Source organism: Panthera tigris, chromosome C2 (assembly GCF_018350195.1).
Source record: "Panthera tigris isolate Pti1 chromosome C2, P.tigris_Pti1_mat1.1, whole genome shotgun sequence".
In the NCBI taxonomy this organism is placed as follows: domain Eukaryota; kingdom Metazoa; phylum Chordata; class Mammalia; order Carnivora; family Felidae; genus Panthera; species Panthera tigris.
In genome coordinates, this window is record NC_056668.1 from 12,535,549 (window position 1) to 12,549,547 (window position 13,999).

The 13,999-nt window shown below is 53.2% G+C and overlaps 1 protein-coding gene and 1 non-coding gene across 5 annotated transcripts in view; one reads left to right on the plus strand and one right to left on the minus strand.

Moving 5' to 3' along the window:
• The first annotated feature begins 11,480 nt into the window (after positions 1–11,480).
• Positions 11,481–11,565, plus strand: TRNAG-UCC. Its single transcript has one exon. It is a non-coding gene; the product is annotated as a tRNA-Gly (tRNA).
• A 655-nt stretch (positions 11,566–12,220) lies between these two features.
• Positions 12,221–13,999, minus strand: part of EVA1C (eva-1 homolog C) — a 75,978-nt gene continuing 74,199 nt past the window's right edge. For all 4 annotated transcript variants that reach the window (XM_042998953.1, XM_042998954.1, XM_007090480.2 and 1 more), the window contains exon 8: positions 12,221–12,786. In XM_042998953.1, the coding sequence (XP_042854887.1) occupies positions 12,410–12,786 (377 nt within the window). In that variant the 3' untranslated portion in view covers positions 12,221–12,409. The remainder of the gene's footprint in view (positions 12,787–13,999) is intronic.

Here is a 13,999-nt window from a genome sequence, read left to right on the forward strand (position 1 = left end):
GGCACAGCGCGCTGCCTGGGCTTCACCAATGGGAGCCGGTACCGGGCCTGACAGATGAACATGACTGACGGGCCCAGAAGGAAAGTGAGGCTCAGAGGCGGCTGCCTTGACAGGGGCAGGGACCTGTGGTTGGGGGCCATGGTCAGTCAAGGTGACCTGGTGGGGAGAATTAACACCTGACCTCCCTCTCCTTCCCCTCCCCCATCTCCTGTTGGGGGCCCCCATTCCCTGAGCCCAACAGGAAGTCAGAGGGCAGGGGAGACGGCTGATGATGGCCTGGGTACACGGCAGGGAGAGGAGCCTGGAGGAGAACAGAGAACAATGGGTTGGGGCAAAACCAAGGGATCCCGTACAGAGCAAACCCAAACCAGATGTGGGAGTTGGGTTCTGAGAGATGAGCAGGTAGTTGATGGGGGCCAGGAAGCCCAGGCCGAGCGAGCCCCAGGCCCTCAGCCACCTGCCAGAGGAAGCTCTTATAAAGAATGCAGATTCCTCGGGGTGCCTGGGTGGCTCAGTCGGTTAAGCGTCCAACTTTAGCTCAGGTGGTGATCTCACCGTTCATGAGTTCGAGCCCCGTGTCGGGCTCTGTGCTGATGGCTCGGAGCCTGGAGCCTGTTTCGGATTCTGTCTCCCTCTCTCTGTCCCACCCCTGCTCACGCTTTCTCTCTTTCTCTCTCAAAAGTAAATAAACATTAAAAAAAAATTTTTTTTTTTTAAAGAATGTGAATTCCTGGGCCCTGAACCCTGATTCGGATTCAGTGACTCGTGGAGTGATGGAATGTGTCCTGCTAGACCCCTTGAGCCGGCATCGTTGAGCCTTGAGCAGGGGCTACAGATGGCCTCTGCCGAGGGCCAGGCCTGGTCCCTGGGCTCTGGGGGTCCTTGGCCTGGGAAAGGCAGGGGGTGGGAAGCCAAAGAGATACTGATGGCTCAGCCTCACACCTCCGGAGACCCCAGACCCTCCCCCAAGCCTTTATCTCCTTCCCCTCTTCTCTGTCACCCTCGAGGGGTTGTGCCTGCAAGGTGACCCACAGTGGGTGGCCTCGGGGCCTGCACACCGGACTGGGGAGAAGCTGTGGTGGGGTATGGGTGGAGGGTGCCGCGGATGGGGAGGGGCAAACTGGGGAGCCACTTCCGAGTGGCTGTGCACAGGAGTATTTGGGGGACACAAGGACCCTGCCTGTCTCCATTCCCGGGCTGGCATCTGGTCCACTGCCCAGGGCTGGCCCGCCTGGCCCATGACAGCCTTCCACAGTCCTATCCCCTGGCTCTGCTATGACCTTCGCAGCCCGTGGGGGACCCGAGGCCACTCCTTCCCTTCTGAGTGTGTCTCTGCAGGACAGCTTATGGGGAGCGAGCCCCCAGATAGGCCAACGGGGTCTGGGACCAGCTGACCCTGGGCCAGCTCTCTTCTGGAAGAAGGGCATGGCTTTGAGGTCTCAGCCACTCCTGGCTTGAACCCGCAACAGAGCCCAACTCAGGGCTGGCCACTGAGTGGAAGTGCCAGGCTGCCCTCGAATGCACCAGGGGCAGACGGCCAACCTGCAACCCTTCCTAAATTGACCTGACGCGAAACAAAAGCCAAGCGCTGCGAGTGAGAGGACCACCTCCCCGGATGACATCCCGAGGCCCCAGTGTGAAAAGACCCTGGGCCACTCGGCTTGCTGGGCTGCTGGCAGAGCCGGGGTCCCACCTCCACTCCCCAGGCCGCCTCCCCTGGCTGCGGGCGAATCTCCAGCTCTAATCCCACTGTACTGCCGGCCCCGTCCCCGTCCTGCCAGGATCGGGAGTAATTAGTGCTGTCGTGCTGGGCTTGTAGAAGGGCGGGCTGTCCCCAGGGGCACCTGCAGCAAGAGTGGGGACTCCGTGACACGACGGCCACCTTCTTCGGGAGGAAATCCACCCCCCGGACCAGAACCTCAGGACTCTGACCTCTGTACGAGCCGGACATTCCCTCCTGCGGAAAGGTTGAGGGTCAGAGCGGGTGGTGGGCCAGGCTCCCTTAACCAATGCCCAGGGCTTTCCACAGTGCCCCGCACAAAGTGCCACTCCCTGGAGATTTGTAGGATGAATTGACAGAAGGCTGGACGGACACAGCCTCAAAGGAAGAAGGAAAGAAAGAGGCCACCCATGTCCTGGGTCTGGGAGAGCAGAGGGAACAAACAACACCTGCTGTGGAGCGGGGAGGTGGTCGTGGAATCTGGGAAGGCGGGTGCTTCCTGATCCAAGGTTGGTCATGACGAAACCTCTTGTTGGCATAAACTGACGCGAAGCGCCCTTCGATACCAAGGCCGAGAGGTGAGAGGTGGTCATGGAGGGGATACAGAGGTGGGGTGCAGGGGGATGATTTATCCACACCAGTCAGGGGCACACCACTTCTTTACCACCGAGACCCTTCCTATTACTTTCCCCTCTTGTCCGCCGACCCCCATGTCTTGAAGGTGTTGGTTTGTCAAACAGGGTTAGGAATGATCTATTTATTTGCAATTTTCTTTTTTTTATTCATTGAAGACATCTGTAACTCTTTGATCGCCTTTCTTACCAATATGAGATAATGAAGATACTTCTCGCCCAAAGCCAAGTCACGTGATATCTTCATTAACCGTTGTGGCCGGATGGTGGGACCATGTATGGTTTCCATGACACTATCTGGAAATGGTTCCAGATCATCCACGGACAACTCCCTTCCGAGCAAGCAGCCGTATTCTTGGTCTTTTCCGTCTCTCTCCTTGCTAGGCTCCTCAGGACTCACTATGTGAGAAACACTGTAAATGCTTCGTCATCTTACTGTTGGCAAGAACTCCCCGTTTAAAAACTTCCCATTCACCTTCTATCCCTTTTGTCTTTGACCATGGCCTTTGCTTCTTTGAAGACCCACTTTCCTTCCCTGACTTCTGCTGAATTTCACCAGCTCCCCACTGACAGCTACTTCCCGATCACCCTAAGAGGCACGCGTATGTGTCTCCACTTTACAGATGGGGAAACTGAGGGCCGGTGAGGTCAATAAATTGCCCAAGGTCCATAGCTGCTGAGTGGTGGTGGTGGAATTTGAACTCCAGGTTCTGCTTCCCGACTGGCAGACTTTGAGGAGCTTCGGCGGTGATACAACCGACCTCTGCCCTGGATTTTCCTTCTGGTTCGATTTACTCCCCCTCTTTGGGGAAAGAATAAGCCAAGTGTGAGACAATTTAGGATTATTACAAGTTGGTTTGATGGTGTAAAAGGAAGACGATGAACCACCTTTCCTGGACACAACACCGCTTCCAAGGCCGGCACGGCTATCTCACAAGGTCTGTCCTTGAGGCTGGTGCGTGCATCCCTGGTCCCATGCCACGTCGAGGAGGTGGTGGCTGTTTGGGGAGATCGTCGGGATGGAGCACAGATACATGAACTGTGTCGTCCACTGTAAGTATGTGAGGCCCCTCACAGAGAAGGACAGAGGCGGGGTCTGAAGAGAAAGGTGGGCCAGGGGCTGTGCCCTCCCCCCACGTCACCCCACGCCATGCAGCCACATGTCTGCACCCACAGAAAAAGTTTTATTTTGAGTCTTTTTCTTTCACCTGAATGGAATCACGACGACGTATTATTTTACGATTTGCACTTCTCCCTTAATAACAGGACTTCCAGAATTTTTCAGGTCAGTACATGGAGATCTATCGACTTCACTTGAAAACACGATACAAAGCGTCTCTATTATTATTATTATTATTATTATTTTTCCAGAACAGCTGGAATTCTTCCCAAGACATCTTTGATAAGAACAGAAGTTTTCCTCGTGCGCGAACGGAGGGGTGTAGGCAAGACGGATGTCACCGGAGCCTCCGTGGAGACAAGCCTGGCCTGTTCCTGAGACGCCCCCCCTCCACTGACAGCACATGCCTCGCTCTCCCAGGGTCCGGAGGCTTTCCAGCCAGAGGTCAGGTTCTAAGGAAGGAAGTTCGGGAGCTCAGAGCTGGGAGGCAGCTCACTGGGTCTGCACATTCTTCACAGATTAGTAACACATTCCCCTCCAGTTCATTGTTAGCCAATTGGGAGCGCTTTCCTTTTGCTCCCTTAGTGAGGTAATGTCACGATTTTACACATGCCTTTAATTGCAGCTCCCTCCCTTCCTCAGAAACTAATCGAGCATTTTCCAGGTCAGATTGCTGTTTAGTCATCTGGACACGAGGCCCTTTCCTCTTGCCTTAATCTTTCCCAGGCTGGAGTCTGTCTTTGAAACAATAGGAAATGACAAGGTCTATTTTTCTTTTCTTGAAAGGACTCGATCCATGGAGTCATGAGTTGGAACGGAGAAAGTAGGGGGAATGAATATGTACCCCCCAATCGGAAGTGACCAGCTTTCCTCTCTTTGTTCTGCCCGGTGCCGCGGGCTCAGCTCACGATATCCCAGAGAGTTTGCTTAAAAGCAGGAAGGCGGCATTTTCACCTCAAGATAAATTCCCAGTTGGATTTTCTGTTGGCCCAGTCTGAAATGCAATCAGGCTGTGAGCAAATCTCCAAGCAAAGGCTGGGAACCTTTCAAAGACAGGCTTTGCCAGAATAACTTGTTGGGCCCTTGATGAGATCCATTACAGCTTAAAGCACCCACGTGAGTCAGTCACTAGACTAGCTTCCTAAGCGTGATGATTTTAATTTCTCCAACAGAATTAAGCTGTAATCTGGTACTTTCCAAGATACTAAGTAATTGGATAGTGAGCGGTAAAATCGGGAGCGATTACTATTCCAAGAGTCGGAAGGCCACGGTTTGAGGCCAGGCCCTGCTGGCCGAGGGTAGAAGAGGTGAGTCCCTTACCTGCTCTGGGGGGTGGAAGGATGTTGCCCAGAGAGGGTGATTCCATCCTTCTGCCAGGTGTCAGGCAAGTCCCATGGCCCGGAGCACTGACCCGCCTCCTGGTGTCCTGCACCATTGTCCTGTTTTCCCATGGTGCACCCCACCCCGCCTCTGGCTCTTCCCCATCCCTAAACATGCCCTTCCCACTCCCACCTCCTGGTGTATCACTGCTACTCGTTTCTGCACGTCAGGTTTCCACACCTTGACTCACCTTTTAAAATTCTGCTCATTCTGGGGCGCCTGGGTGGCTCAGTCGGTTGAGTGTCTGACTTCAGCTCGGGTCATGATCTCAGCGTTCATGAGTTCGAGTCCCACGTGGGGCTGGCTGCCGTCAGCACAAAGCCTGCTTCGGATCCTCTGTCTCCCTCTCTGCGGGCCCCTGCCCTGCTCTCTCTCTCTCTCTAAAATAAACATTAAAAAAAAAAAAATACTGTCAGGGGCGCCTGGGTGGCTCAGTCGGTTGAGCATCGACTTCAGCTCAGGTCATGATCTCGAGCTTTGTGGGTTTGGGCCCTGCGTCGGGCTCTGTGCTGACAGCTGGGAGCCTGGAGCCTGCTTCGCGTTCTGTGTCTCCTTCTCTCTCTGTCTCTCTCTCTCCTTCCCTGCTCGCTTTCTCTCAAAAATAAACAAACATTGAAAACAAAACTTTAAAAATTAAAATAAAATTTTATTAAATAAATAAATAAATAAATACAGTTCTGCTCATTCCTTGAGGACCAGGCTGAGCGCCTCCCCCATTCTTTCTGTGCTCCGGGCCACCTGGTTTGACCATATACTGTCATTCTCACAGCCTGCCTTGTGAAACCAGAACATCCGAAGGATAAAAGGGAAGGGCCGGCTCTGCGCCCGGGTTCAGGGGCCATGTGAGATACTGAAGGAGAAGAGGGGGAGGAGGGAGGGAAGGGGGCTCGGTCGTGGTGACCCAGCAGAGCGGCCTGGGGACGGGAGACAGGCTCCTGGGATGCGAAAGGCCTGGCCCGAGGTTCTCTGGACTGTTCCCGGGGGTGTCGACTGTCTCTGGATCAGGAGGAAGGATAAGTGGCCAGGGCAGGGCAGGTGGATAGAGCTCCCATGGCTCTGCAGCGGGTCAGAGCCCATGAAAGTTGGGCTGCAGCTGTGGCTGTGGGCCCTTGCACTCACCGAGGCGCACCAGGGCGACAGAGGCCTCGGGACTGGAGAGCAGGGACACTTGGGGGCATCCCCTTGAAGGTGAGCCGAGGTGGGGTACGTGGTACCTGGGTCCCACATTTCTGTGCCTGGGATTTCACCTGATCACACCCCTGGTTGGCGAGGCCCCGGGGGGGATACCCGCTCCATTCACTGCAGTGAGTTGGGCTCACGCCTGTGCGTCTAAAATTTTTTTAATTTAGTGTTTATTTTGAGAGAGAGACAGACCACGAGCAGGGGAGGAGCCGAGAGAGAGGGAGACGCAGAATCCGAAGCAGGCTCCAGGCCCCGAGCGGTCAGTACCTCATGAGCCGTGAGACCATGACCCGAGCCGAAGTCGGACACTCGACCGACGGAGCCACGCAGGTGCCCCTACGTGTCTGATTTAACCCGCTAGCCCAGCGTCGCTCAGCAGAACCGCCCACACTAGGACAGTAGCCACCGGCCACGTGGCTGGTGAACCCTTGGCATGTGACCGGTGTGACCGGAATCTGACGTTGAAATCGCGTCAACTGATTTAAATTTAGGTTTAGATAACCACGTGTGGCACCGGACAGCACAGCCTTGGGTTGTCCACGTCGGCGATTAGACGTCGTCTCATTCATTCCCCGGGGAGCCCGCACAGCGCCCCACAGAGGGGGTGCCCGTGGATTTGAAATTCCTAAAAAGGAGGTAGTGACCTCGGGTTATTAGCCAGCTTCCTGAGTTCTCCCTTATGTGGTTGGTGTTATCATGGCCCTTTCTTGCCTTATTTCCAACTATAGGCCAGCATGGCTCCCAGTTGACAAAGCATTTGGAATGAGTATTTGTTTAGGATTTAATCTCCCGGGCTCCCGTCCAGTCTTGGGATGGACTTTGGCCAGCTCTGGTCAGGCTTACAATGGGCTTCTTAAAAAAAAAAAAAAAAGACCACAGTTCTGGGTTCGTAACTACCCCCCCCCCAGAACTGGGCATAGCCTTTTAAGTCCTTGCGGGGGAGACTCCACAATGGACTCGGCTGAAGAATCCAAGGAAAGTCCGACCTTGACACTTTCCCCGGAGCCCTGCAGACAGTTGCCCGTCCGCTACGAAGTCTTCCGGGCAGCAGGGCAGAAACGGGGCTGCCTCGTCCCCTCCCTCAGCTTGTTCTTGCTTTGCCCTTGAATTCTGTCAGATCTCCTGTAGAAGGGACACGGCCTTGGCCATGCTGGATGCTGCCCCTCAGGGGGGAGGAATAACCGATGATAAAAACTTGCCTTCCCTGTTGTTCGTACTGGATGCGAAGCACCACGACCCTCAACACCACCAGGAAGGACGTATTGTAATTATGCCCATTTTATAGATGTGGAAACGGAGATGCAGGGAGATCAACCGGAGATCAAACTGGGACCGAGTCAGAGTAGAAGCTGGGACGCAAGAGGGCAATGAAGGGAGCCTGAGTCGGGGACAGAGCCACGTTCACTGTGGCTGGCCTCCGTGTTTCAGCGTCTGGGGTGGGGGCAGGGAGCAGGGTGAAAGGAGGGCTCCCTTCCAAGACTTACCAGACACGAGGCTGACTCTTTCCTGGCACCACTCGACGGTGGGAGGGGTACCTGATGATCCTTTGGGTCTGGCCTCCACTGAGGTTTCGAGCGACGTTGTGCCAGCAGTGTGGGCCGACAGGGACCGGCACACGACCCCCCAGGTCCACAGCCCCTCACCCTGGGGGGCAGGTCAGTTTCCTGAGATGGGGACCCTTGCATGAGTGATTTCCTGAAGGAGCGCTCTCAGGAGGAATTCGTGTAAGAAAATGACTCCTTTCAGAATGATCGTGTACCCCCCCGAAGATTCACGTGCGGAAATCCTAACCCTCAGATACCCTGGTATTAGGAGGTGAGGCCTCTGGGTGGTGATCGGGCCATGAGGACAGAGCTCCCGTGAGTGGGACTAGCGCCCTTATGAAAGAGGCTGCATAGAGCCCTGCCCCGTCCCTTCTACCACATGAGAAGGTGCGGGCAGGGAACCGGGACGGGGGCCCTCCCCCGACCGTGCTGACTCCCAGAGCCTGGGCCGCAGCCTCTAGAACTTCGAGAAATAGGTTCGTGTTGTTTGCAAGCTGCCCAGTCCGGGGCCCGTTGTGGTAGCAGTCTGGGAGGACCAAGACAAAGAGGATGGGAGCCGGTTCTCTGCAGAAAAGGGCAGCCGGGGGCCGTCGGGGGGCACCCCCTCCCCTCCCCCGGTCCGGGGATCCGGGCATCACCCGCTCCACATCTGTGGAAGCTTCTGGGTCCCCGGGGGTGTGCCGCTCCTCCCCGAGGCGGCCCCGGACGCTCGGCGTCTACGAGGCCCCAGCGGCCCCTGCCAACGTCCAGCCCCGGGACTGCAGACGGGCGACTTTTCCAGCGGGCAGCTCGCGTCTGGCGAGGCGGTGTTTGCAGCAGGGGCCTGAGGTGCTGACCGGGGCAAACCTCCCACCGAGGGCTGGCTTCTTCTCGCAGGACTTCCGGGACCCCACCGCTCGGAAACAGAGGGGTGTCTGTTGCCCAGAGACGCACAAAGCGGAGGAGCAGCCGCGTGGGCCCCGAGCTCCCCCGGGAGCCTTCCACCCGGGAGCTTCCTCCGGCCGCCGCGCTCCAGCGGCAGCCCTTCATCCGAATCTGGTTCGGTCCTCTCCCTCCTGGGCTTCGTGCCCGTGCAAACACATTCTCAGCAGGACCCCTCGGGCTCTGGGCATGAGAAGAACGTGGCATTCTTCTTTGAGGCTCAGAAAATGCAAATAAACAGCTCACTACGTCCGCGGGGGCCAAACAAGGGCCCTCGCCCGTGGCGGGCCTGTCCTCCGTGTGGCCTCCTCGGGGGTCCTGGGAGGGGTGTGCAAGTGCGTGGGGCTTGGGGGTTGGGGACGGCTCAGAGAAGGGAAGACCCGTTGGGACACTCCACAAAAGCTTTACGACGGAGGTCCATGTGGGCCAGACTCTTTCTCCAACTGGTAAAGGGAAGACCTCCAGCTGCCATGTTCCCTTCAGCCCCAGGAAGACAAGAGAGGGACAGTATTTATGCTCATGGATGTGCCGCTTGGGAGCTAGATATGGAGACAATGGGGACAGGCGGCTCCAGGAGCCGGGACAATACCCAAGTGCTCCTTGCTGGGCTCCCAGAAATGAAAGGACAAGCCTTCTCTTTGATTAGAACGGAATCCTCAGGAAAAAGTTAGACAATGGAGCCGTGTGTTCATGTCACTGTCTGCCATGTCCCAGAAGAAATTTATCTCTCATGACATGGTTTAAAACATGGCATCTCCAGCCCCGCCAACCTCTCCCCGGACGCTGCATTACGGAGGACTCAGTTACCTGGAGGTCCTGAGGCATTTCAGCCTCTGCCCAAACCACCCCAACCAAGCTTGTCCATATAGACACCTCTCTCGACCAATCCCTACCCTCCCACCTTCTCAGGGGTCAGAGTAAGGGAAGTTCATTCTGAAATTGGCAGGAGGATGGGGTGAAAGAGGAGATGTCACTCTGACTCATTTTCAGCGCCCCCCCCCTTCCCTCTGTTGAGTGGAAAACATAGAATTTCTCAACAAACCTGCAGTCGCCATTTTGGGCGACGGCACTGTTGTTAAAACACCACACACGAATGTTTACAGCAGCATAACTCACAGTAGCCAAAGGTGGAAACAACCCGGGTGTCCACCAACAGATGAATGAGTGAGCAGAATGTGTTCTACCCATGCAATGGGATAGTATTCGTCCACAAAAAGGAACGAAGTCCTAACACGTGTTACGACACGGGTGGAACCAGAAGACGTTACACTAAGCGAAAGAAGCCAGGCACGAGAAGACTACCCACGGTGTGATTCCATTTATAGGAACTGTCCAGATGGCACCTTGATCTTGGACTCCAACCCTCCCAAGCTGTGAGAAATAAACTTCGACCGTTCCTAAGCCACTCAGTCTGTGGCATTTTTGTTGTAGCAGCTCAAATGAACTGAGACAAATTGAATGACACAAAAACAAACAGGACTGCAGACCCCTTCTCAAGGCAGGATGCTGGGCCGGTTGATGAGAGACTCCACACCCACCCTTTCCTGCATGCCTCGGATGGGCCCTTCACTCTTAGGTCCTGGGTGGGGGGTGGGGGTGGGGGGTGGGGACTGAGAGAAAAATGCCTTCTCCGTATCCAGCATTGTTTGAGTCCCTGAGGGAACAGCTAGTTATTCCCGATCACCTCACAACTAAGTCCCCTCCATCCCGTGCTGCCATGTGAATTGGGCCCCCACACTTAACCTGTCAGCCTTCCGCTTCCTCAGCTACATATGCCTGCTTGCCGGGTTGGTGGCAGAAAGCTTGTCCATCCACAGCAGACATACGAGACGGATATAACACCATCATTTTTGTACTCTAAGTACCACTGGAACAAAAAAGAAAAAAAAATGGGGGGCGCCTGGGTGGTTCAGTCAGTTGAGCATCCTCTTCTTGATTTTGGCTCCGGTCATGACCCTAGGGGAGGTGGGATCGAACCCTGCCTCGGGTCCCATGCTGGGTGTGGAGCCTGCTTGGGATCCTTGCTCTCTCTCCTTCTGCTCCTCTCCCCCGTTCACACACACACACACACACACACACACTCTCTCTCAAATAAGTAATAAATAAATAAATAAATAAATAAATAATAAAATCTTATTCTACTCCATAGCTATAAGCCTCCTGTCCAGCAGGGGGAGCTGTCTAAAGGAACCTCTCACCAGTTCTCCCATTGGGAATCGGTTTCCTTACCTTTTTTTTTTTTTTTCTTCTGCTCTCCTGCAATGATTTGAAAGGTAACTCCCCGCCTTGATCCTTGCCCAAAGGACTGTTGGGTAATCTGGATGATCCCTTTGACCACTAGAAGCTGTGCAGTCTTACATTCTGAATCAGGAGTGGGCAAACTTTTTCTCTAAAGGGCAAGAGAGCAGGGGCGCCTGGGTGTCTCCGTCGGTTAAGCGTCAGACTTTGGCTCAGGTCATGATCTGGCGGTCCATGGGTTCTGAGCCCCGCGTGGGGACTCTGTGGTGACAGCTCAGAGCCTGGAGCCTGCCTGGGATTCTGTTGTTTTCCTCTCTCTCTGTGTCCCTCCACCGTTCATTCTCTCTCTCTCTCTCTCTTTCTCCCCGTGTCTCTCAAAAATAAATAAACATCAAAACAAAATAAAGGGCAAGAGAGTAAATATTTTAGGTCTTGTGGCCCACACATTATTTACAAAATCAGGTAAATGCTACCTGTTTTTGTACACCTGTGAGCTAAGAAAGGTTTTTACATTTTAAAGTGATTAAAAAAAAAAAAAGAATATGTGACATGTGAAAATGAAATCAAATTCAAAGTTTCAGCGTCTGTAAATAAAGTTTTATTGGGACACAGCTACATTCACTCATTATGTACTAGCTATGTATAGCTATCTGTGAGCTACAATGGCAGAGTTGAGCAGTCAGGGCATGACCCACATGCCTAAAATGTTATCTTGCCCTTTAAGAAAAATTTTGCTGAGGGGCACCTGGGTGGCTCAGTCGGTTGAGTGTCTGACTTCCGCTCAGGTCACGATCTCGCGGTCCATGGGTTCGAGCCCCATGCCGGGTTCTGGGCTGACAGCTCGGAGCCTGGAACCTGCTTCGGATTCTGTGTCTCCCTCTCTCTCTGCCCCTCCCCTGCTTGCACTCTCAGAAATAAGTAAACATTTAAAATTTAAAGAAAAGAAAAGAAAAATGTTGCTGATCTCTGTTCTAAACAAATAATTTTAGTGATTAAAATCCACCACATAGTGGATGGATTCAAGCTTGCTGTCCTGTATATCAGTAAAATTTTTTTTTTTTTTGATACAAGGAATCTCCTGTTTACTCATTTGTAAAAGGGATGATAGCACTACCTCGTGAGGTTGTTGTGGGGAATTAATGACTTAACATATGAAAAGCAGCTACAACAGAGCCTGGAATTATAAGCACGCAATAAATGTGCATTCTATGTTAATGTATAAAAATGAACTTAAGGGGCACCTGGGTGGCTCAGTCGGTGAGCGTCCCACTTCAGCTCAGGTCATGATCTCACGGTTCGTGAGTTCGAGCCCCGCCTCGGGCTCTGTGCTGACAGCTCAGAGCCTGGAGCCTCCTTTGGATCCTGTGTCTCCCGCCCTCTCTGCCCCTCCCCTGCTCATGCTCTCTCTCTGTGTCTCAAAAATAAATAAACATTAAAAAAAATTTTTTTTTTAAGAATTTAAATAAATAAAGAAAACAAAGACTTCCCTCCTAATTTATTTTGAATGTGCTGTAAACAGTTTGAAAGGTCCCTTTAACAGCTTCTCGCTTCACCGGTATTGGATGACATAACAAATACTCCTTCATGGAAGGTACGAGTGAAATAGAACCAGAGGGGCATTTTGGATCCTTCCCTCTTCAGAAAGTGTGATCGCATAAGATGTGTCTCTTTTTCAGTAGAACTGGCTCATATTTCTCGGGAGTGAGGTGTCCAAACCACTGTTCATCCATATTTCCTGGATGATTTGCTCCCTGCGCTCAATCCTTTCGGCCAGCTCTGCGGCTTCTATGGAACTGTAGACAGGATACGCAGTCCTACAAAACCCAGACGGTTCCCCTGGGAAATCAGAGTCTGAAGAGTCCTCCTCCCCCTCTTCATCCTCACTGTCTTCCTCAGCCTTGTCACTTCCTGGCACGAGGTGCTCCTTCACCAGCTGCAGCTCCCTGAAGTCCTTGGTGCAGGACACCCTGATGACCAGGGCACACAATGTGAGTGCAAGACCGATGCAGACACTGGACACGAACAGCAGGGCTGCTCTCTCTGGGTGGGCTGTGGGGGGGGGAAAGGACAAGTCAGGAGCTGGCCGGGACTGTCAGCCTTCACCAATCCACAGAACCAGACGTCTGCCCAAACCAAGAGCTCATGCAGGACGCCAATGCTGAACAGCATCTTTTTCTTTAAATATTTTTTTTAAATGTTTATTTATGTTGGAGAGGGGGAGAAACAGAGCACGAGTGGGGTAAGGGCAGAGAGAGAGAGGCAGGCACAGAATCCGAAGCAGGCTCCAGGCTCCGAGCTGTCATCAAAGAGCCCGACGCGGGGCTCGAACTCCCGAACCACGAGGTCACGACCTGAGCCGAAGTCAGAGGCTTAAGCGACTGAGCCACCCAGGTGCCCCTTGAACAGCATCTTTGAAACCAGCCTCACGTAACTGGTCGTACACTCCCGTTGGTTTAAAACAAGAAAAGGTTTTGAGCCTGCGTGGTCAATCCATATAGGTACACGAGAGGACACATAGCAGAGCGACTCAGAAGCTGGACCCCAGCCCCCCCGAGTGCAAACTATGATCTGCCACTTATTAGCTGCGTGACTGTTGGCTGGTTACATAACCCCTCTGTGCCTCAGTTTCCTCATATGTAAGATGGGGCTAATAGCACCTTCCTGCCAAAGAGTGCATTTCTGTAACACTCTCGGAACATTCACTGACACGTAGTAATCGCTCGATAAACTGTTCACTAGTATTAGTGGTAATTATGAAAAATTAATTTATATATAAAGTATACGTACATGAATGTACCACGAATACAGCAGATGCTCGCAAAGCTTGATGTCTTTTAGATTAAAAAATAAATGCACGCGGAAGTTTCTAGTAGTTCTTCCCACATCCAAATGATTGTGTAAGAATAACAGAAACAATGCTAATTTGCACCACGTATTCTGGCCTAAGTCCCGACATAAGGTGAATCCTTACCTTACCCCTGCGCGGAAAGGGCCATTATTGTCCCCATTTTGTAGTTATGTATCCCTTGAGGTGCTAGCACTCCCGCTTTGGGATATAACGATGCAGCAAACTCCCTCAAAACAGAAATCAGGCGCTGGCAGACTTTCTCCTTCAAGGGCAGATAGTGAGGATCTCAGCCCTTGTGGGCCGTGAGTCTGTGCTGCCTTTGTGCACAAAGGCAGCCCCAGACCTACAGGGGTGGCTACTAAAACTGGATTTACAAAACCGGCCCGAGGGCCACAGTTTGCTGACCCCTGAAAC